The 21,943-nt window shown below is 48.1% G+C and overlaps 1 protein-coding gene across 2 annotated transcripts in view; it reads left to right on the top strand.

Moving 5' to 3' along the window:
- The window catches only part of ABCG4 (ATP binding cassette subfamily G member 4), a 230,804-nt gene that overhangs the window by 169,907 nt on the left and 38,954 nt on the right, over positions 1 to 21,943 (top strand). For both annotated transcript variants that reach the window (XM_069614377.1, XM_069614376.1), the window contains exons 3-6: positions 15,962 to 16,079; positions 18,072 to 18,204; positions 20,810 to 20,860; positions 21,747 to 21,892. In XM_069614377.1, the coding sequence (XP_069470478.1) occupies positions 15,962 to 16,079; positions 18,072 to 18,204; positions 20,810 to 20,860; positions 21,747 to 21,892 (448 nt within the window). The remainder of the gene's footprint in view (positions 1 to 15,961; positions 16,080 to 18,071; positions 18,205 to 20,809; positions 20,861 to 21,746; positions 21,893 to 21,943) is intronic.

Here is a 21,943-nt window from a genome sequence, read left to right as displayed (position 1 = left end):
GTCATAGGAGTCAGTGTGCTGCAAACTCACGAAGGGGGGCACATTTTTGTTGTTTGCCATGGGCACCGTATTGCCTAGAAACCGCCCTGAGCTACCAGTGGAGATAAGCCTGGAAGTGTTTTTGTGCTGGGGAGTAGCATGCGGGTGACAGGTGTCATGGATGACAAGTGTGACATGACAGGCAATACAGTAATGACAGTTGCAGGAATGAGGAGACTGAAAACCAGGATGTGAGGTGGAAAACTTTTGGCCACAAGCTTTATTTTAGTACCAGCCATGGTGCAAAAGAAAAACCAGCCATAACATCACATAAGGATAACAATACTATATTTTGGGGACAGAGGGAACAGGTGAGCGGGGGGCCCTAATCCCAATTAGGGGCCGTTCGAGGCTGATCCCCGCCGCCATTCATATGAAAGCTTGTGACAATTGTTTGGCCCCAGCGTGTGAGCTGTGACATGTTCATAATTGCTTGGCTTTGGAGCAGGTTCAGCCTGCTTTCTCTTGTCCTTTCCAAGTGAGGTGGGGAGGTGTGCGCTTGTGTGCCTTTTATTGCAGTCCAACCTGACCAGGTTTAGCACTTGCGCCCTCTCTTGCTCACAGGGTGATTTTCGCTGAAGTTATGGCTCTTGATCCATATTTCTTGATAAAACAAAACCCCGCGTTGTGAAGCCTTTCACTTGATACTCCTCGGGATGTGTTCTTAGAGCCATTTTGATTTTTTGATCATGTGTTTTGTACTTTTCCATGGATGAAGGCGTTTTAGCCTCTTGGTCTACTCTTTGGAGATGAATTTGGCACTTTCTACACACATGATCCACTTGAGTTTTTGAAGACCCCACGCTCCGTTTGTGGGCTAGTTGTTTCCTCGGGGGTGGGTTCTAGGAGCCTTACTAGGGTCTTCCCTGCTCCTGATCCACTTGTGCTATGAGACCCCTTCCGCGCATTAGGCTGCTTATTTTTACAGCCGGGGTGGGTTCAAAGAGCCTTACTGGGTTTTTACCCTGCTGCCGATCCACTTGCATTGTGAGACCCCCTCAGCGCTTAAAGCTGCTTGTTTTTACAGCCGGGTGGGTTCAAAGAGCCTTACTGGGTTTTTTACCCTGCTCCCGATCCACTTGCATTGTGAGACCCCCTCGGCACTTGAAGCTGCTTGTTTTTACAGCCGGGGTGGGTTCAAAGAGCCTTACTAGGTTTTTACCCTGCTCCCGATCCACTTGCGTTGTGAGAACCCCTCAGCGCTTAAGGCTGCCTGTTTTTACAGCTGGGGTGGGTTCAAAAAGAGAGCCTTACTAGAATTTTCCCTCCTCCCGCTCCACTTGTGTTGTGAAACCCCTTCAGTGCTTGTGTTGTACTATTTCGCTGCTGGGGTGGGTTCTAAGGGCTTAGCTGGGAACTTCCCCTGCCCACGATCCACTTGTGGTGAGACCCCCCCTTCTGCATGCATGGAGGTGGATACTTGAGGCTTACTAGTACATGTTTCTGCTCAAGTTCCTCTCTCCTTTTCAGCTTTGTAATACCCCTAGAGCTCCCACCTGTATTGATGTTCTCTGGTGGTTTCTGAGCGCCTGGGTCTTCTATAACTGTATTTTCCTAGAAGATTAACTAATAGACAAAAGACCCCCCGGTATTTTAAAAAGCCCTTCTTGGAGTTGAATTTTTATGTTTATTTTTTTAAAGTGAGGCGTTTTAGCCTCCCCAATTTTATGATTGTGTTCCATCTTCTACCTGGCCCTCGCTATAGCTTTCCTTACAGTTATTTGCAGGGTGGGAGGGATGGTTTTTTAGACCTGCAGCCGTCCTGCTGCTGTTTGTGGCTGACGGGGAGGAAGCATGAGAAGGGCCACCTTGCCCCCGCCAGATAAAGGTAAGTGGGGCAGCGCCAAAAGGCACTGCCCCACCGGACTTAGCACAAACCCCCCACCTCCCAGCTTACGGCCCCGGGCCTCCCATCCGGGTGGGCCCGGGTGTAGAAGAGCTGCGGTGTGTAGTGGACGGAGTCAGGAACTCTGAGGGCCACAGGAATGTGGAGGATGAGGCTCTTTGCGTGGGACGGCTGTTTTTGCTATTTATTTTTGGTTCATAGAGAAGGGGCAGTCTTGTGGGATCCCCGACCAATTTGTTTCCATTTTGACCCCTGCCCTGAGCTACCGGTGAGGAGGAGAGATGCAGTGTGTAGTGGACGGAGTCAGGAACTCCGAGGCCGCAGGGACGTGGAGGACGAGGCTCTCATCACTCAAGGACTGTACGTCGCTATGAACTGCAGAACATGGCTGGGAGGGAGCCCAGGGTGCAGTCAGAGCCTGGGACCCTACCAGCGTCCAGGCGTGAAACATTTGCGGTCACAGGAAAAACACTCGCCCTTTGTTGCCAGATGAACCCAGCTGTGAAATGTTTGGGTCACAGGGCCAAGCACTCTACCTTCGTGAGTTGACCCCGGGCGTGAAATGTTTTCGTCTAAGTGCAGAACAGTGGATTTTTGTGAGAAACTCCAATGAAAAGTATATTGCTCTCCTCTGAGCTCAACGTCTGAAGACCACTGCAAAGATGGTTTGCGAGGGGGCGGGAGGGGGGCTTTCGAATGGGCTCAATTAGGTTTGCCATGGACACCATGTGCCCATCCTAGGTTTTCTTTTTACTAGCCACTGCCATTTGGAACTTTTGCCCAAACGGAGCAATTCAAGTTAACCAAGACTACAATCCCCATAATGCACTGGGTTATTAAATGAAAATCCAGGACTGGTAGATCCCGTGTCGGGCGACATGCAGGCATTTGGTGAACCTTAGGGACACATTTATCAGCCTCCCTACTGGAGGCCCCCCTGGCACAGACTTAATCTGACTCCTCATACCACAATGCAAGGGTTCGTTCCCCCGAGGGTGCCAGAGTCATCTTGTCCTACTTCCTTTTCTGTGGTTTAAATATTTTACGTGCCCAAAGCCGCAAAAGACATACATCATCACCGCATTTATTGATCGATTCAGAAATACAAAACTCCCTAAAAATTGTCCTTTTAAAATAACGGGCCTACCGATTCACAACAGGGCGCCGTATCACAAAGACCATTTGGGGTCCTCTCATGCCACTTAGGTAACAGGCGCCACGAATACACATTTTATCGCGACACACGTACTTTTCCAGCGGCCAGCCAACCTTTACTTGAATAAGAGAGCAGTCCTCCAGGGTTGGAAAGCTCGGTCATAATAAATAACAATAATGACACTAACATTGCATGCGCATGTAGTGCTTCTTGGCGGATTCCTCCCACTGCTAAGCGCTTGAGTGAAAGGCGACCTCCGCAGGCTGAAGAAGGGCTGAGTCGGTTCTGTTGGGTCCAGAGAAGACCCTATTCCTTGGCCAGTCAGGGAGATCCCTGGTGCAGAACCAAAATAAGCAGATTATTCGTGGCCAGGCCTTCACAAGAGCGAACGATCGAACTTTTTATGCTTGGAAAAGGAACCTTTTTGATGAATTTGCTCGAACTTGTGTTGGTCCTGTTAAAAGGACAAACTGTGTTGAAAAGCAAATATTCACAATTTTCCTGGAATGAACTCTCACACTTATCCGACCCACACTACTTGGTGTGTCGTGCTTCAAACAGGTTTCCACTTTTTTAATTATTATTTTCAGTTTGTTTGCGGGTTATTTTTAATGTGCAATGTTCCTTGGTTTAATACATATTCAGCTGAGCTTATTCTGTCAATTTCAATTGTTCTTTTGATTTCATTAAATCATTCATTTCAGTCCCTTTTTAAAACACACGTTTTTCAGACACCGAGTCATTTGGAATTATTTCTCCCCAGAAGCAATTTGGGCTGTTTCTTTCAAGCAACTCACGTCATTACCAGCAGGACAGTCTGCAGTTCCTGGAACTATTTAATCATGTGCCAGAGGACATTAGGGCGGGCGCTTGCCCCAAATGGAAATTAATGAATGAATTTCAGGGTTTGAAAGGATGGGTGGGGCGTGGCTCTCAGTCAGCAAAGGTTCTGAATTTTGGATCAGAATCCACAGTACCAAGGTGTGCAGCCATGCCAAAATCACACACCTGCGTTAGAAGAAAGTGTAATCAGGAGACTAAAACCTTTGGCTCTCCTTTTGGCTTGCAACTGGCATGAGCCCTAGCCAGTTTAGTAAGAGCTCCCAGGAGTCATAGGGAAACACATCTGGGATATCAAGAGTTGCAGATCTGTGGTAAATGTATAAAACCAGCCTTTTCATTTGGGCCGGTGTATCTCTTAGAACTTAGCAAACGGTCCAATGTTGATTGCGGGTAGACCGGATACATTTTGGATTATCGGCAAATAGGCTGGGCGTGCCTTCCTCATTTATAAGGGCAATGAGACAGCGCTTTCCTGTGACGTCATTGGGGCGAGCCTCCACGCATCATCAGCCACGTCAACCAGGATATCCCTGTGTCCAAGCAGATTGCTGACGAGAGAGTCAACCGCGAAGACCCAAAGCGTTCCCCCAGCAGGCGCCTTCACTAACAGCCAGGCCCGACATGCCTCTGCCGTACAAGTGGCATTTTGTCCTTCTATCCTTTTCAAAGCTCTGACAGTAAATACACTCCCTAGGTGTGGTCAAACTTAAGCAAGCCTTCTGTGGCGGTCTTGGGCCATTGGACATCTAAGGTCCTGGAACTCTAGAACATGTTACCTCAAGAGCTAAGACTCCAAACAAAGCATCTAAAATTTAAAATGGTCAACGCATTTCTAGTCTTCTGGGAGGTCTTCCCGAGGTAGCAAGCCAGCCCTCTAACGGTGACATGACGCTGGGGGACTCTACAAAGTGTCATGAAACAACTTATGGTTGGACCGTGGGAATGCCTCTCCACCTCGATGCATTTTACCAAGTCCTCAATGTTATGCTCTTCTTCTCACCTCTTAGGTCATTTTACTTTTTCTTGCTTTTCTCAGGCGATCACAAATTACAACGGTAAAGCCAAACATTTTGGGTAAAGACAATCAAAATATCCCAGTCCAAAGAAAATATATCTAGACATCTTGGGGGCATTATCAAGAAATAGGCAGTTCTGCTGCATGAATTTTCAATAGCAAATGGTTGCTTGACCCCAATGTAACAGCACCTGCTGCCCCCAAACAATGTCTAGTGTATTTGTGGCTTGGAATATAAGGAAGATGCTCAGTGGACGCTAGAGCTGTAGCGCCTACAAGCCATTCCTCAGGTGTTCAGTCCACTTCCAATATTGGAATATAATCCCCCTGGCCAGACCAAGGCTTTCATGATCCATATATGAACCCTCACTGAAGACGTCCTAAAATAGAATGGAAAAAGGGTTTCCTTCAGCTTTTTAGAAGAAGTTACTGTTTCTATTCTGTCCCCATCCCCTGTCCGCCCTCCACGGAACATTAAGGAAAAGATGGGTTGCCCACACAGAAAGACAAACCTTTGGTCTGCGATACATTTATAGTTAAATGATGTGTTTCACAGTATTTCACCAGGATGGACCTCTTTCTATGCAGACCAGATGGGGTCTGCTCCACGAAGAAGGCCTATCCAGCAACTTGAGTATGGACCCTCGTCAAATCCCCAATCATAAGAGACGTACGATAGCTTGCAATAACAGCCACTTGGTGGTCGCCCAGATAAAGGGTCAAAAACAATAGGTCGAGAACGCAACACTGCCAAAGTCCATCGCCAGTAGCTATGGAAGGAGGTTTGCATCCCAGTTCTAACTCAACACCATGGGTTAAGAGTGAAGGGTGCATAGAACTCCCAACAAGTGAAAGCAACCCCAGTGCTCAAGCTTATCCCAACATGTCTCCCAATCTACTAAATCAAAGTCCCCATACCCCTTCTGCCCAGAATGCAACAGTAGAACTTATCAACTGCTGGCGTGGCTACAAGGGGGGCAATGAAGATCATAACAATGACCCACTGTGCCCGCTCCTCAGAGGTAGCATCCCCATGCAGACCCTATTTCTCAGCTCAATTCTCAGATATTCTGTTATTAATTTGGCAAAATCTTAGAAACAGTGTCGAGCAGGGAGTTAAGCATGTCTGACGATGAGCCAATTTTCCGGTCCCATTGGTGGAGGACCGTGATGAGCAAACTTGTCCATGGGTAAGCAATGGAGCCAGTGGCATGAAAAGCCTAAAATACTGGTTCAAGGAAGGATGGGCAACAGTTTGTAGCCATTTTAATTAGGGTAATCAGAATACCGTTTGGGCCTCACGTCGTAGGATATTTTAACTCCATGGTTTGGTCAACAAAGCTTTTGGAACAATAAAAATAGTTGGAGCCGCATAAGCGGAGAAATACGAGGCAGGTTCTGATGGTATATAATATACGGTTTTTATTTTTTATTGTGTTCCGTTGATAAAAGACAACCTTTAAACATTACAATATAAAACAGTTAAAATATCAAGGTTCATATGTAAAAAAAAAAAAGAAATAAGAAATGTGCACTATTAATTACATCTAAGTGTTACCCAAAGAGCTAAAAAGAGAAATAACAAATCAATCATTTTAATATCAATATTTATCAATTTAAAAATATCAACACCTACATTTCATAGAAAAACACATAATTAAAAAAATCCAACAATCACAAAAATCATCCTTAACCATACATGCTCCACATCAACCCATTCAAGTGAATGAACAAATTTACCAAAATGGACAATCCGGAGTGACAGTAATTCCGGGTATAGTAGTAGCACAACGGGCCAATTCGCCCGGCAGTTGCTTCCTAATATTCCTAATTTCATTCGTGAGCAGAACATTAAGGCTGGATCTCATAACATGTATTCGAGTCTGGCGGTCTGGTAATATACTTATATAGGATTCTTCGTTCCCCACCCGTTTATGCAGTCAAGTGAAATGACTGAACCGCCGATAGGTACTCAGACGTTCTCCAGTAGCAATCCAATCACTAATTCGGATTTTCCACGTAACCTTCCCCGGATTAGACATCTGCATCTCAATTGTTAAATCTAAGTTAGTCATCTGTTTCTGACAATACTCCAAAAACTCACCCACAATTGTGCGCCCCATTTGTTAACATGCTTGTCCCAAAAGAGTATAAAATGGGTCCGGCCGGAATCCCACATTTTCCGATAGTTAGTTGCTTCCATAAAACTCGACTCTTTAAAGATGGAAGGCCCAACACCCAATGGATGGGCTACAAGAGGTAAGCATTCTGGCAAAAAGTAGATACAGTTTATTGCAAAGACTACATACTCTGCCCAACAACCACTCCAGGAAGCAGGTGTCAGCCTGGACAGCTCGAATAAATTCGTTAAGTTAGGCAGGCTGCGTCACAGATAGCCACAGGGCTAGGTGGCACATCAATGCGTGATTCTGAGGCCACGCGTGACCAGAACAAATTAGTATTGTTCCAGATGAACGTCTCCATCCATAGCATTGCGAGAGAGCTTTGTACTCCTCATAGCCAAGCAGGATCCAGGGCTTGCAAGCAATATTCAACGGGTAGCCATGCATGGATCCTGACACCTTTTAGGATTCCAGCATTCTGCTCGGCACTCTGCACTTCCTGCTCCCCGCCCTCTCTCCCATATTCAGTGCTTTAAGTGGGCTGGGGCCTGCCGGGGCCGGGCCCCGGCAGTCTCCAAAAAGTGGGGCTGAGCCGGGGCCCTGCTGGGGCCCCCAATCCCACCGCACGCAACATTGGCGGGATGCATTATCCCGTCGCGGCCGCAGCCGCGACGGGAGAGGCGCCTGCCATGAAGTCAGGCTAGCTGACAGAAGTGGCAGCCAACCACAGCGATGCTGTGCCTGGCTGCCACTTCTGTGAGTCATAGTAACTGCCTCTGGTGACCCCTCGCGCGAGGGGTCATCAGAGGCAGTTACTGTTCCTTTGTTTCCCCAGGTCGCCGAGGCGTCTTTAACCCTCGGCGAACCTGGGGATTCCTTGACATATTTCGAGGTTTATAAAAGATGGCTTTGAAAGTACACATTTCAAGCCATCTTTTATAAAGCTTTGCCGACGGGCAATTTTGTCCGTAGTCAAAGCTTTATAAAAGACGGCTTGAATTGTGTACTTTCAAAGCCATCTTTTATAAACCCGAAAACATGGCCTGAAAACTAGGCAAACCGAAAGGTACGCACACAAATATATATACATGTTATATATCTGTGTGCGTACCTTACCATGGTTTGTGTACTTTGCAGGCCATCTTTCCTAAACATAGAAATATGTAACATATGTAACAAAGTACCCAAGCCATAGTAAGGTACGCACACAGATATATAACATGTATATATATCTGTGTGCAGACCTTACGATTTGCGTGCTTTTTAGGCCACGCCCCTCCCAGAAGCCACGCCCCCAAATGAGGGCCCCCTCTCGATTTCTTACCCCACTTAAAGCCCTGCCCATATTTCATTTTATATAAAAATGCTCTATGTAAAGTGCTTTGGATAACAGGACTATATAAATAAAAAGTTAGTATTTTCCTTTTGGTGGTGAAGATGGCGCCCTGCCTCAATGGCTGTTCCTCTCTCACCTGACAGCCCCGGCACATCCACCCTTATCCTCGCTCCCTTGCGCCTCCATGAATTGGAAAAAAGTAAGGCGCACACTTCCTCTGCAGCTGCGTAAGTGAAGTCCTTCCTTCATTTCCAAGGCATGGAGGCAGCGGCGCAGGGGATAAAGGACAAAAGCACAAGTCCCGGTCCTCCCCCTTATCTGCCTCACCCCCAGGCCCTGGGTGCTAATGGTGTTATTGCCCACGCCAGTGGCAATACAGCCTCTTATGTGACTTACCTTCTACCTCTCCTTCACAGTGCGTATCCTCCAGCAGCTTCTGTGCTTCATGGAAATAGAAAGGGGGTTTGCTTTCTTTTTTGAACCAGCTACATTTTCTGTTTCCATGGTGGCTATTTTGTCCTTTTTTTAAAAAACTCTTTTTGTAGAACCGGTTTGTGCTGCTTCATGTACAGGTTCATCAAAAATAAATACCATTCCATCTGCTAACGAACATGACATACGCCCTGGCAATCCCCCATTAAAAAGATCACTTCAGAAAAGTCGTTGACTTTGAAAAGGGTCGACTTCTAAAGGATGACCTTTGGACTCATTCAGCTGTAACTACAGGAAGCCAACCTTTGGAAGGTAGACTTTTAGCAGAGTCACTTTAGGACGGCTCTCAAATGGATTCCCGACCTCTGGAAGCTGGACTTTTAGAAATCCCACTTTGAGACAACTCCATACTTGCCAACATTATGTGACCAAAAAGATGTAGGATTTTTCAAGTTTCAAAAATAATAATTCCCATAACGATGACATCACAGGAAAATACAAAACATACATTGTTGGCACCATTGAAACATTCTAAAATACACAACCCATCAAACAGCACAACATGGAAAGATGTTGAAATGTTAAAAATGTATAATTCAGAATGGTAACTTTACACCAAATTCAATTACCTAACTTCACAGACGTAATCTCACAGAGCTGGTGGGCAACGTTGCCCACTGTTCTATAGCAACAGCCCAGGCAGTACATATTTATAGCAAGTTGAACACTGCATGGCGACTTATACCCCCCTCAGTGTGATAGGCAGATGCTGTGTGATGGTGTTACACTCTGCCACTTGCCTTCACTGGTGGTTCATCTAAGGGTTGTCCCGGCAAGAGTCCATGTCAGAGTCAAGTAGCTGTCAGGTCAGTGGATTGGTCTGAGCCCAAAGTAATCACCTACCAGCCCACTCTACAGACAGACTAACTGATGTGTTGGATGCTTTGTCCTGGGCTGGTCTCAAGCATCCTGCCTTAGAGTCACATAAATTACTTGCCACTGTAAAACGCAGTATGAACTGTCACTGAAATCTGTAGGTGGTAGGACTGCTTAAAAAGCAGTAGCCTACTGCCTAAATCTGTAGGGTATCAAGTATGCAACTCTCAAATGGTCTAATGAATTGATCCCCTGTAAAGGGCACAGGTGGAATGGACCAGTTGAATTAGTCAAATGTCAATAGATCCATTACTAATTGCAATCATAGATGTGATGTCCAGGTCTCTTTCTTGGGCTGGAAACGATTCCCCTATTGCCAATGTCCCGCCCACCACCTCTATGGAAAATCCGGTATTCACCTATTCACCAACTCAATGAAAGCCATTCAGAGAAACCCACATCAAATAAATCCAAACTCTCTGAAATGCCAACTCACTGAGAATGCACCCACTGGTTCCAATGGAAAACTTGGCAAAATATGAAGACAAATAGGGGGAAAAAATCACCGACATTAAAAAAATGTAAACAAATAAAGGAAAATGAGTGGGGAAATGGCAAGAGGAGGGAAAACACGAAGACAAAATAAACAAGAGAGAGAAGTGAAAGGGAGCTGAGTCAGTAGGGGTAAAAGGAAGTGTAACGGGGTGGAAAATATAAGAAAAGAAAAACAAAATTCAGGGAGATGGGTTGCGGTGAAAGGGACAGACAATAGCATGATTGCCTTGCACTGAGAGGCAGCAGATCCAGACCTCCAGCGTTGAATCATGTGTTGGGTGCAGGTTGGGTTATTCCTTCAGTTCTCGGGTATTGGGACAGGAGAAGGGTTACGGGTCATGTCACCTGAGTATTATGCACCATCGCTGCTGACCCCACAGGTAGCTACGCCGCTAGGTTTCTCTTTATGCAGCGTGCTGTTAAACACGCCAGTTGTCACGCAGGAGGGGCAAGGACCTTCTAGGAGCTACATGAGGTGGGTGCGACTCTGCTATTTTTCACAATTCATTAAAGCCCACTCATGCAGTCGTATAATAGTCCCCATAAGTCCAAACGGGTACGACTGATTAAAATGACACAGGCGTGTTTCATGAGTAACTTCTTTGTCTCGGGTGTCCAGCTGCGGTCTCCAGCTGCGGCATATTATTTACAGAATTTTACATTCCACTCATTTTTATGGCATCAGTTATGAAGCGACATCTCCTTTTCTGGCATCTCGCTGACTATTTCTGGTCACACTAGCTCTCAAGGACTAGGCTAGCTGGATGTAGGAATGTGAGGAGGGTTGGGGGGTTGAGGGTGGACACCTCTGTGGGAGGACTAGGCTAGCTGGACGTAGGAATGTGAGGAGGGTTGGGGGTGGACACCTCTGTGGGAGGACTAGGCTAGCTGGACGTAGGAATGTGAGGAGTGTTGGGGTGGACACCTCTGTAGAAGGAGTAGGCTAGCTGGACGTAGGAATGTGAGGAGGGTTGGGGTGGACACCTCTGTAGAAGGAGTAGGCTAGCTGGACGTAGGAATGTGAGGAGGGTTGGGGTGGACACCTCTGTGGGAGGACTAGGCTAGCTGGACGTAGGAATGTGAGGAGGGTTGGGGTGGACACCTCTGTGGGAGGACTAGGCTAGCTGGACGTAGGAATGTGAGGAGGGTTGGGGGGTTGGGGGTGGACACCTCTGTGGGAGGACTAGGCTAGCTGGATGTAGGAATGTGAGGAGGGTTGGGGGTGGACACCTCTGTGGGAGGACTAGGCTAGCTGGACGTAGGAATGTGAGGAGGGTTGGGGTGGACACCTCTGTAGAAGGAGTAGGCTAGCTGGACGTAGGAATGTGAGGAGGGTTGGGGTGGACACCTCTGTGGGAGCACTAGGCTAGCTGGACGTAGGAATGTGAGGAGGGTTGGGGTGGACACCTCTGTGGGAGGACTAGGCTAGCTGGACGTAGGAATGTGAGGAGGGTTGGGGTGGACACCTCTGTGGGAGGACTAGGCTAGCTGGACGTAGGAATGTGAGGAGGGTTGGGGGGTTGGGGGTGGACACCTCTGTGGGAGGACTAGGCTAGCTGGATGTAGGAATGTGAGGAGGGTTGGGGGTGGACACCTCTGTGGGAGGACTAGGCTAGCTGGACGTAGGAATGTGAGGAGGGTTGGGGTGGACACCTCTGTAGAAGGAGTAGGCTAGCTGGACGTAGGAATGTGAGGAGGGTTGGGGTGGACACCTCTGTAGAAGGACTAGGCTAGCTGGACATAGGAATGTGAGGAGGGTTGGGGTGGACACCTCTGTAGAAGGACTAGGCTAGCTGGACGTAGGAATGTGAGGAGGGTTGGGGTGGACACCTCTGTAGAAGGACTAGGCTAGCTGGACGTAGGAATGTGAGGAGGGTTGGGGTGGACACCTCTGTAGAAGGACTAGGCTAGCTGGACGTAGGAATGTGAGGAGGGTTGGGGTGGACACCTCTGTAGAAGGACTAGGCTAGCTGGACGTAGGAATGTGAGGAGGGTTGGGGGTGGACACCTCTGTAGAAGGACTAGGCTAGCTGGACGTAGGAATGTGAGGAGGGTTGGGGTGGACACCTCTGTAGAAGGACTAGGCTAGCTGGACGTAGGAATGTGAGGAGGGTTGGGGGTGGACACCTCTGTGGGAGCACTAGGCTAGCTGGACGTAGGAATGTGAGGAGGGTTGGGGTGGCCACCTCTGTGGGAGCACTAGGCTAGCTGGACGTAGGAATGTGAGGAGGGTTGGGGTGGCCACCTCTGTGGGAGGACTAGGCTAGCTGGACGTAGGAATGTGAGGAGGGTTGGGGTGGCCACCTCTGTAGAAGGACTAGGCTAGCTGGACGTAGGAATGTGAGGAGGGTTGGGGGTGGACACCTCTGTGGGAGCACTAGGCTAGCTGGACGTAGGAATGTGAGGAGGGTTGGGGGTGGACACCTCTGTGGGAGCACTAGGCTAGCTGGACGTAGGAATGTGAGGAGGGTTGGGGTGGCCACCTCTGTGGGAGCACTAGGCTAGCTGGACGTAGGAATGTGAGGAGGGTTGGGGTGGCCACCTCTGTGGGAGGACTAGGTTGGAGCTGCCATGTTGGTTGCAGGAAATGGTCCTTGCATCATTACCCTTCCCTGGTGCGGTCTTTAATTCATTGTGGGTTCTGTCCAACCCCAGGCCTGGAGGGCCGGATCCCGGCCGAGTTTATTCATGAGATACATTTGCATGCAATGATTCTAAATGTATGCACATTTGAATGACTATTAATGAGGGATATCCTGCAAACCCTGGCCCGGAGTTGGACAACCAAACACCTTGCTTGACTCCCAGGGCTCAGTTTCCACCAGAAGCTCTGCCGGCTCTAGCTCCTTGAGCGTCTCTGTTGGGTAGCTTCACGGGTTTACACTGAGCTATGCTGTCTGGTGCCAGGCTCTAACATGGCGCACGGAGGGATGGGGTCCTGGGCACCCAGTAAGCAGGGGATCCTTCTACCAGTAGCTGTGAAGTATGGCCCTTACTTTGTGTAGGCCTATAGCTACAGGGTTAGACACACCCGCTCCTTTCAGTCTGCTGGCTCATAGGTCTTCCCTCATTCACTTGACGCTCCCCTGGGCTGGCAACCGCCGCCAGCTTCTGGAACACGCTGTGCTGGCCTGCCACCCATCCCCTCAGTAGCTCGGCACACTCTGAGCCAGAGAACAGATGCAGAAAACATTGATTGCCTCGAGCTATCAGGAAATCCTCACCCTTCTTTCCGGTAATGAAGTCCCAATAACATAGAACATGCTTAAAGGACGTAGACGGGGGAGCCGGCATAACCCGTGACTACCTCCCCAGAGGGTGGTTACATTACCAAGACGAGTTAGACTGGCCTACATGGGACTTTATCAATGGCTGTGATTCTTAAAGGATGCAAGCGCTGGGCAGAGCCAGTCGCGTGCCAGGCTGCGCCTGAAATGTATGTGATTCGGTTACATGTCTTTATAACGACATTTTTTATGCAGAATACACATATACCGAACATTTTACAACGAATAAAACATAACACATTCTGTTCTTTTTGTTGGGGGGGGCACACCCCTGTTTCCCACCCCTAAAAACCCACCCCAACCGTTTCCACACTAGATTTAACCCTTTACCTCACCCCCACATACATTTTCCTTATATTTTTTGTTATAAAAGTTTCGTTATATGTGCATGCCTACATATAATTGTAATACCAAGTGATTCAGGGTCACCCCTGCCAGGCTTCATGTAGGCCGGCCTACCTCTGTGAGGCAAGGCCCACGTCTGCTAGAGTGTTTAGTCTGCAAGAGAGGCATAGCGGGGCTACCAGTACAGGTTCCGTGTGCAAAGTGGCGAGATGCCGCGGGAGTAGTGGGCTATACCCAGGCCAGAGCTTTTCACCTACACAAGTATAAATGGCCATTGTTGTTGGCCAACTTGAGCTATGCTCGCCACCTTCCCACTGCAAAGCTTTGTGCACCCGAGAGACTTGCCACCTTTTAGATAACACATCAGCGCCCCCAATGAAGAGGGATACGCTGGCAGCTGTACCAAGGGGGTACCTTTAGGGTGCAATATGTATATAGAAATGTGGATGGGGAGCTATTAACAACAGGGTTATGTTCCACTGAGAGGCTCTGAGTGACATATAGTAGACAATTCATGCTTCAAGTTGTCTATGATGTGCCTTAGAACTGCGGGGTGACCTGCAACCCATTATAGATGGGTGTCTATATGCTACATGATCACCAGCCCTGGCTGTGTTGCTTTTCCATTCACAGCTTTGTCCAACATCAAATAAAACCCGACCTCCTGCCAATCTCCTTCCTCTCCCTTATGTGGCCCCACCGATGCCCCTACAAAAAGGTAGCAGATACCTGCGAAGGACGCCTGCACTTACCTTGGCTATGAGCAGGACCAGGGAAGGCAGCACAATTCTGCATTACTGCGGTGGGACAGGAAGCCAGTACAATACTGCTTCCTTATTCCACGGGTGTGACATCAGAATAGGACAATATTGCAGGTAGAATATTCTCTATTTAAGCAATAGAACCTTAGTAAGGGGGGGCATTACTGGTCGGTTAATGCCCCGGGGCGTCAGTTACAAGCCTGAGCGAAGTAAGTGCTTTTACGTAACCCCGGGGCATTACCAGACCAGTAATTTCCCCCCTCCGAGGCTCGTATTGCTATTAGTACCCTGGCACATTGTACTGGGGTACTAATAGTATTTTTCTCAAGTTCAGAAACGGCGTGTAAACCGTTTCTCAACTCGAGAAAGAAAAAGCAAAAAAATGGCCGCCATGGATCACGGAGGAACGACTACACCGTTCATTCTCTCTTTCCATGGCGGCCATACACGAGATGGTGATGTGACGGGAACACTACTGTTGCCGGCGCCAGCAAGGGACAATGCAGCACAAGATGAGTGGGGAGGGGGTGGTAGGGCTAAATATGAGGAAAAGTGGGATGGGGGAAGGGGGTTCAGGGTCTGCAGGGTGTGCACTTACCTGAAACCGGCGAGGGAAGATGGCGGCCTCCCTCTCTGAGGAGGCTCAGAGCGGGGTCTTTCCCTGTGTGGTAAAGACACTGTTATGAGCCTCCTCATTGGCTGGGATGCCACCACACACCCCTCACCAGGTACTAATTGCCAGTTGCTTACCATTATAGCCATACACAATGTATATATTACAGGTATGCTCAAAGACATATACAACATGACTCATTCCTTTCCTGAGATGCTAGTCTTGCTTGTTCTTAGCAATCTGGACCTAGTTGTCTTGTCCTAGTTGTTTCCCAATTATAGATCTAAGAATACAAGTCCCAGAATGCGAAGAAAATGCAGCACTGAAGTAGCATCTCCTGAATGGAGTCGGGCATATGGGCATTTGGGAAGATACGACAAGCAATGGAGTAACCCATGGACCCCCTGCTTTTCAGCACTCATCTGGCGTAGATCCCCCTCCTTCTTCAGGACTAACATCCACCCGTTCATCGCTATCCATCACTCTTCGGCCCTGCCAGGCTATCCCACCATTTTGTTCTGTCAGGCTACCTCACCATTTGGGTCTGACACACTATCTCATCATTTGGGTCTGACACGGTACCTCATTGTTTGGTTTTGCTAGGCTATCTCACTGTTTGGGCCGCCAGGCTACCTCAACCTGGGGTCACCATTCTTTGAAATACCACACCTTGGTCCTTACACCATATCTTCAGTGCTTCCTCAGACTGAACTCGCCCCTTTTGTCTTTTTCAGGATACAAAGCTCTGCTGAAATGCCTTTCTGGAAAGTTCTGCAGCCGGGAGCTGATCGGGATCATGGGTCCTTCAGGGGCTGGAAAGTCCACCCTGATGAACATCCTGGCGGGCTACAGGTGAGTTCCACGATGGAGCGAGTTCTCCACAAGCACATATGATAGCAAAAAATGCCAAAGTTAACTGGGGTGATACAGCCTACTGTTGGTCCCACAAAATACACCCCTAAAGATACATTTCAATCTAGTGTACTGGCCAGCACTCTCTCGCTTGAAAAATGATCACTGGGTTTTAACATGTGGTAAAACAAGATTTTGTGAAATACAGTGATTATGGACTGATTACTTACAAATGTGCTGTTTGAGAGGGAGTAGGGCCGCATGTCCACCTCTGATAATTGTTTCGGTTTCAATCTGAATCCTTCTTCAGGGCAAATGTAGGTTAATCTTGACAGTGATTTAAGGTATTTTTATGGGCAAGGACCTTACCCCTGGGTATTGCAGGGCAGCTGTGGGTGGCTTCCTGTAGCAAAGGGAGGAATATACAAAAGGAAGTGTTGTTGAATAGGTGGTCTGACCATGTAATAATTCACATAGCACATTACAGGGCACGCCATTAAATTGACATTGTGCAGGTATATTTATTACAAGTCAGGCAGTGTGAATATAAGGCTCATATTGTTACTTTAGAGATTATATGGCTGTGCGAAGCCCAGATGATAGGGGTTAAAGGAGATAATGCAATGAGACGTAGGCCTTAAATTCCTTGTTGAACTGTGAGAGGGGGAGTCTAAGGGTCAGGGGCTCTTGTTGCAAAGCCTGGGCACTTATCCTGAGAAGGAATGTTTCCTTGTTCTCTCTTTTTGGGGCTTCTGGTTTTTCAGGCTTGCCAGGACGCCCGTCTGTGTGACGTGAAGCTGGGGCGGCATGGTCAGATTTGTTAGTGCAATATTCCAGCTTGTCTGCATTAATTGTCATAACAGACGATGCAATATGTTTTGAATTTGATAAGGTCCAGAAGGAGGAGCGGATATCGCTCTCTAAAAGTGGGGGCGGGGGTGATACGTCTGCATTTCATTTGACCTGTCTGTGATTGGGTGAGCTGATGCATAGAAGATGGCTTTATGCAGGCCAATAGTGCAGAGCGGGAGACTGGTGAGAATCCCACATGTGATGGTATCAGGGTCTCGTTGGTAAAACAGAAGTTAGATGTTGGAATGTCCATCTGGATCCTCCTAAGTGGGCTATGCTGATGCCGAGCCATTTGACGAATCTTGGTCACGTGGCTCTCAAAGAAGAGCACCATCACGGTAGAATCTTAGGGACTTGGTGCAATTTGAGAGTGAGAGTGGTGCAGCCATTCAATTCCGTAGGTTGAAGTAGCATAAATACGTTTCCAATACACTGATAGCTCAGTATAGCTTATCTCGTCTGCATTACTATATATGTTCTCCGTAGATTATGGTATTCGCTTTCTAAGATTTGAGATGTAAGCCATATTTACCCTGAAGAAGGATTTGTTTTAAATCCGAAACGTTGGTCGAAACTTGAGAATGCTTCGCTCACTTTCAGCACTTACGTATAAGTTATGAATCCATTCACTATGCCATTAACAGGTATTAAACCCCATTAGAATTCATGGATCACATTTAAGGGTGGCACTTGGCATCAGTGCCGGATGAAACCCTGTGGAGGGCCTTAGGCAGTCGAAATGTCGGGGCTCCCTCACAAATTATCTCCTGATAAGTTTTTAATTTTCTGCACCGCTTTTTTTTTGATCCGTTTGTTTGCTTGCACCTAAAAGGAGTGGGGCCCATAGCCGGGTGCTTACTTGGCCTAATGGGTAATCTGGCAGTGCTTGGCATCAAACTGTTATGTGTTGCAGGAGAGGACTGCCCTTGGGTCAAACTGAGGGCGAGAGTGCCAAGGCCCTTTGTGACACCTGCTTTCCACAAACTCCAGATTGTTCTAGTTGTCCATCCTTCAATGTCATGTGCTAGTTTTTGGTGTCTCGCTTTTGTTGTCTCATTTTCACTGCCACTGTCGTTTGATTTCACATATATTTCCACGCCTTTGTTCTGGGGTCGCTGCCGCTGCTGTGCTCCTCTGCAGAGAGACCGGGATGAAAGGACAGATCATGGTGAACGGGAAGCAGCGGGACTTGAGAACTTTCCGGAAGATGTCCTGTTACATCATGCAAGATGACATGCTCCTGCCCCACCTAACTGTCCTGGAAGCTATGATGGTGAGTGACAAACCCCTGGCAAGAAACATGCTGGGGGTAGATCTCTGTCTTCGGCTGGGGCCTCCCTCTGGAACAGCCTCCCTGCCACTCTGAAACTTGAGAGAACCATCTCCGGTTCCGGAAGCATCTCAAGACCTTCCTCTTTGCTTCTGCCTTTTCTCTTCCTCTCCCCTGTTGTTGATCTGATCTGCTTAGGCATTCTGCACCTGGTTACCCTCTGATTTCGGGCCCAGGTACTTGCCCCCCCTGCCACACCCTTGCACTTTGGGTCTGTATCTGTAACCCTACAGTCCCCACCTTCCCTGCACTTATCAGACACCCCTGGTCTATACCTTTAGCCTAGCACTTGCCACTTGCTGGCTGCACTACCTTTTGTTTGTTTGTTTTGTTTTTCTTTCTTATGCTCAGAACTTTCCACGTCCCGCTGCACTTTTCCCTCCTTCCTTCTCACCCGCACTTGCGCGTTCTCAATGTCACTGGGCCAAGTAAGATCGATGTTTTTGTTCTCCCTTGTTCCCCTCCCTTGCCTCGTCGTGCGAGCGCGATACAAATAAAATATCAATATCAATGGCATGTGGTTTGCTGTAAATTCTTCTTGATGCTGCATGAATTTGATGGCCCTCAGCTGTGAAAAAGAGGGAGTTAGGCTAAGGCAAGACTCAGAGACATGCTCCACAGAGCCTGGGACCTGATTATCTGGGACACAGCATTGTGGGTCTTTCAGAGGCACTGGTCTGTTACAAATCCTAAAGCATCAGTCTGCAGCCTCTGGCTCTCCAGGTGTTTTGAACTATGACTCCCATGATGCCTCATGGTGGGCTTTGCTGGGCAGGGCTGATGGGAGTTGTAGGCCTCCTGTATAGCCAATAGTTGCCTACCCCTGCACTACATGTTTCTCTTTTGGCCAATCCACTTCAGAACCTTGACTGCCTGCCAAGCGAAAGCCTTTTTGAAGTTGTTCGCTGTGACTCATGCGCAACTCATTATTCATTATGCAAATTAGTTTATTGCTATGCAGTCATTTCACACGTTCCACTGTTATCAAATAACTTTGGACAATAACCAAAACATTTGCATTTTAGTTTCCGAGAGACCGAGAGACAGAGAGAGAGAGAGAGAGAGAGAGATTTTAAATTGAAACAATAAGCGTTCTTTTTGTTCTTTATAACACATATATCTATGACTTTGCTAATCAAATCCACAGAAATTATTATGATGATCGTTAAAGGCAACCCGTTGATCTAAAAGTTTTGTTAGGTCATCCTTAGCGGGCCTTAGCTCCTCCGTGCTAGGATGTGGGATTCAGTGCGCTTCTCGGATAAGCCAAATTCAAACTGAATTGAATTCTTGGAGGTGTCTGTAAGCTTTTCTGTTGTTAGTTATTTATGTCTCTACTAAATGCAAACCTCGCTTCAGGGAAGAACAGGGCGCCGTCCCTTGGTAGAGGTTACATGCATAGATTAGATGGCGGGACAGTCTTGCAGACCGTTTTCGGGGAGCAGGGACTTCAGCGGTTCCAGTTAGTGAGGGATTTGTAACGGTGATGAGAATAGGTGAAGGAGGGAGATAGCGGAGTCTGGTGGGCTGTAGAGTGCGGCTCTGATGAACCTTAAAAGCACCATTCCACTGACACACAGTATGGTGCATTCCAAGGTACAAGTTGTAATGTAATATAAAGTGGGTTTATATAGCGCCCATCTCGCAATAATGTTGGCCTAACTGCGCATGGCTCTGTAAGAAAGGGAGCCTGGTCCCCACCATGAAAAGTATGCTTTGCAAAATGTGCAACTTTGAAATGCGCATAGTTCAAACTAATGTAGTAGCAATGGGCTTCTTCCTATACTGTGTTACTGGGGGCTGCAACCTTTCACCCCCCACCCCCAGATCTGTGCGACTACAACTCCCATCAGCCCCAGCCATCGTAGTCTATGGTGAGGGATCATGGGAGTCAGAGTCCAAAACAGAATAAAAGTTCAAAAGAATAGTCAGAGCTGTTTAATTTAAAACAAAGAGGGGGAGTATTCCTTCATGGTGCGCCTCCCTCTTTCCCCTGCACTCTTGTTTTTTAAATGTTAGTTTTGTTCCTGGAATACTGAATTGATTATGGAGGAGCATTAGAATTCTGTTGTATTTCAAGAAAGATCACACTTAGGTGTCTACAACTCAGGGGCGTTGCTATGGGGGGCCAAGGGGGCTATAGCCCCTGATCTTTTGGCTGCAGCCCCGGATAAAATCTCAGGAGCTACAGCCAAAAGTCTAGCTAGCCCCCAGTCCCAACTGTTCCGACATCAGCTTAGCCCCGGGTCTTTTCCAGACCTAGCAACTCCCCTGCTACAACTGCTCGCCAGATGTTTTGGACTACGACTCCCATACTGCCTCGCCACTCACTATGCTGGGTAGAGCTGATGGCAACAGTACTTTAAAGAGCCAAAGGTTGCAGACCCCTGGCCCTATTTATTTGACAAAAAAACAAAAATATCCACCCCTGGAAATAGATCGCCCTGGACTCAGCACAGCGCCCGCCACCCCCTCTCCCCTCCGCCCCCACGCGTATTCTCCATAAGTGATTAGTAAACTTTGCAATTTCTGTTTTCCTATTTTTCAGGTGTCTGCAAACCTTAAATTAAGCGAGAAGCAGGAAGTCAAACGGGAGCTGGTGAGTTTCGGGGAGGGGTATGTGTGGCAGGGGAGAGTTCTAAATTGTCCTCACTTGCCTTGAGGTACAGAATGGATTGGAATTCTTCCCAACTCCCCTCATTCGTGCAGTCACCAAGCACGGGCTGGAGACTTACCGCGCACGCACCCTGGGAGGGGAGTGCCCACTCACTGTGCTAGGTCCCCACTGTGTAGGGCAGGTGACGGGGCTCAGAGCCCAGGTGCCCTTTTGCGAGCCACCCCATAGCAGTGTTCCATACATTTGCCAAGGAAGTGTCTGACAGGGCTGCAAGGGAGAGTAATACGTATCTGGTTAATAAAGGATACATTTTAGAACCAACCATCATTACCCAATCACAATTGGTCCTCTAGAACATGAGTCTGAGTCGGCTGGCTAAACAGTATCCCTTGGTGCAAAGTTGTGGAGGTCCCTGTGTTGGTGCATAAACCCATTGAGCCAGGGTTGTCCAACTCCAGGCCTCAAGGGCCGGAAACCTGACAGGATGAGCAAAAATGTGCAAACACTCAGAATCATTGTATGCAAATTTATCTCATGAATATTAATGAGGGGTATCCTGAAAGTCCGACATGGATCCGGCCCGCCAGGCCTAGAGATATCTGTGGGCGCCAGGGACACTGCAGTTCCTGCCCTGCTTCTGGGGTGCCATTGGTACTAAGATATAAGGATTGTCATTGGGGCTCATGGCTGCGCTGAGTATAGTGGGCGACATTGGCTGCTATAGATGCTGAGGGATTACAATACATGGGTGATGATGGCTTGTGCCTTTCATCTTCACATGTTCTCCTCTTCCCCCTTTCACACCTCTCCTCTTTTCTCATTTACCCTTCACCCTCCCACCCTTGACCCTCTCTTTACCCCTCTGCAGGTGAATGAGATCCTCACTGCTCTGGGGCTCCTGGAGTGTGCACTCACTCGCACAATCTCACTGTCCGGCGGGCAACGCAAACGACTGGCCATTGCTCTGGAACTTGTCAATAACCCGCCTGTCATGTTCTTCGATGAGCCCACCAGGTAAGTGCAGCCATTGCCCTCCCTTGCCTCGCTCCCCGATCTCTTCCACCC

The sequence above is a fragment of the Ambystoma mexicanum genome, chromosome 9 (genome assembly GCF_040938575.1).
Source record: "Ambystoma mexicanum isolate Mex_15411 chromosome 9, UKY_AmexF1_1, whole genome shotgun sequence".
Classification (NCBI taxonomy): domain Eukaryota; kingdom Metazoa; phylum Chordata; class Amphibia; order Caudata; family Ambystomatidae; genus Ambystoma; species Ambystoma mexicanum.
Note: the sequence above shows the minus strand (reverse complement) of the source record. Positions and strands in the feature narration are given on the sequence as shown.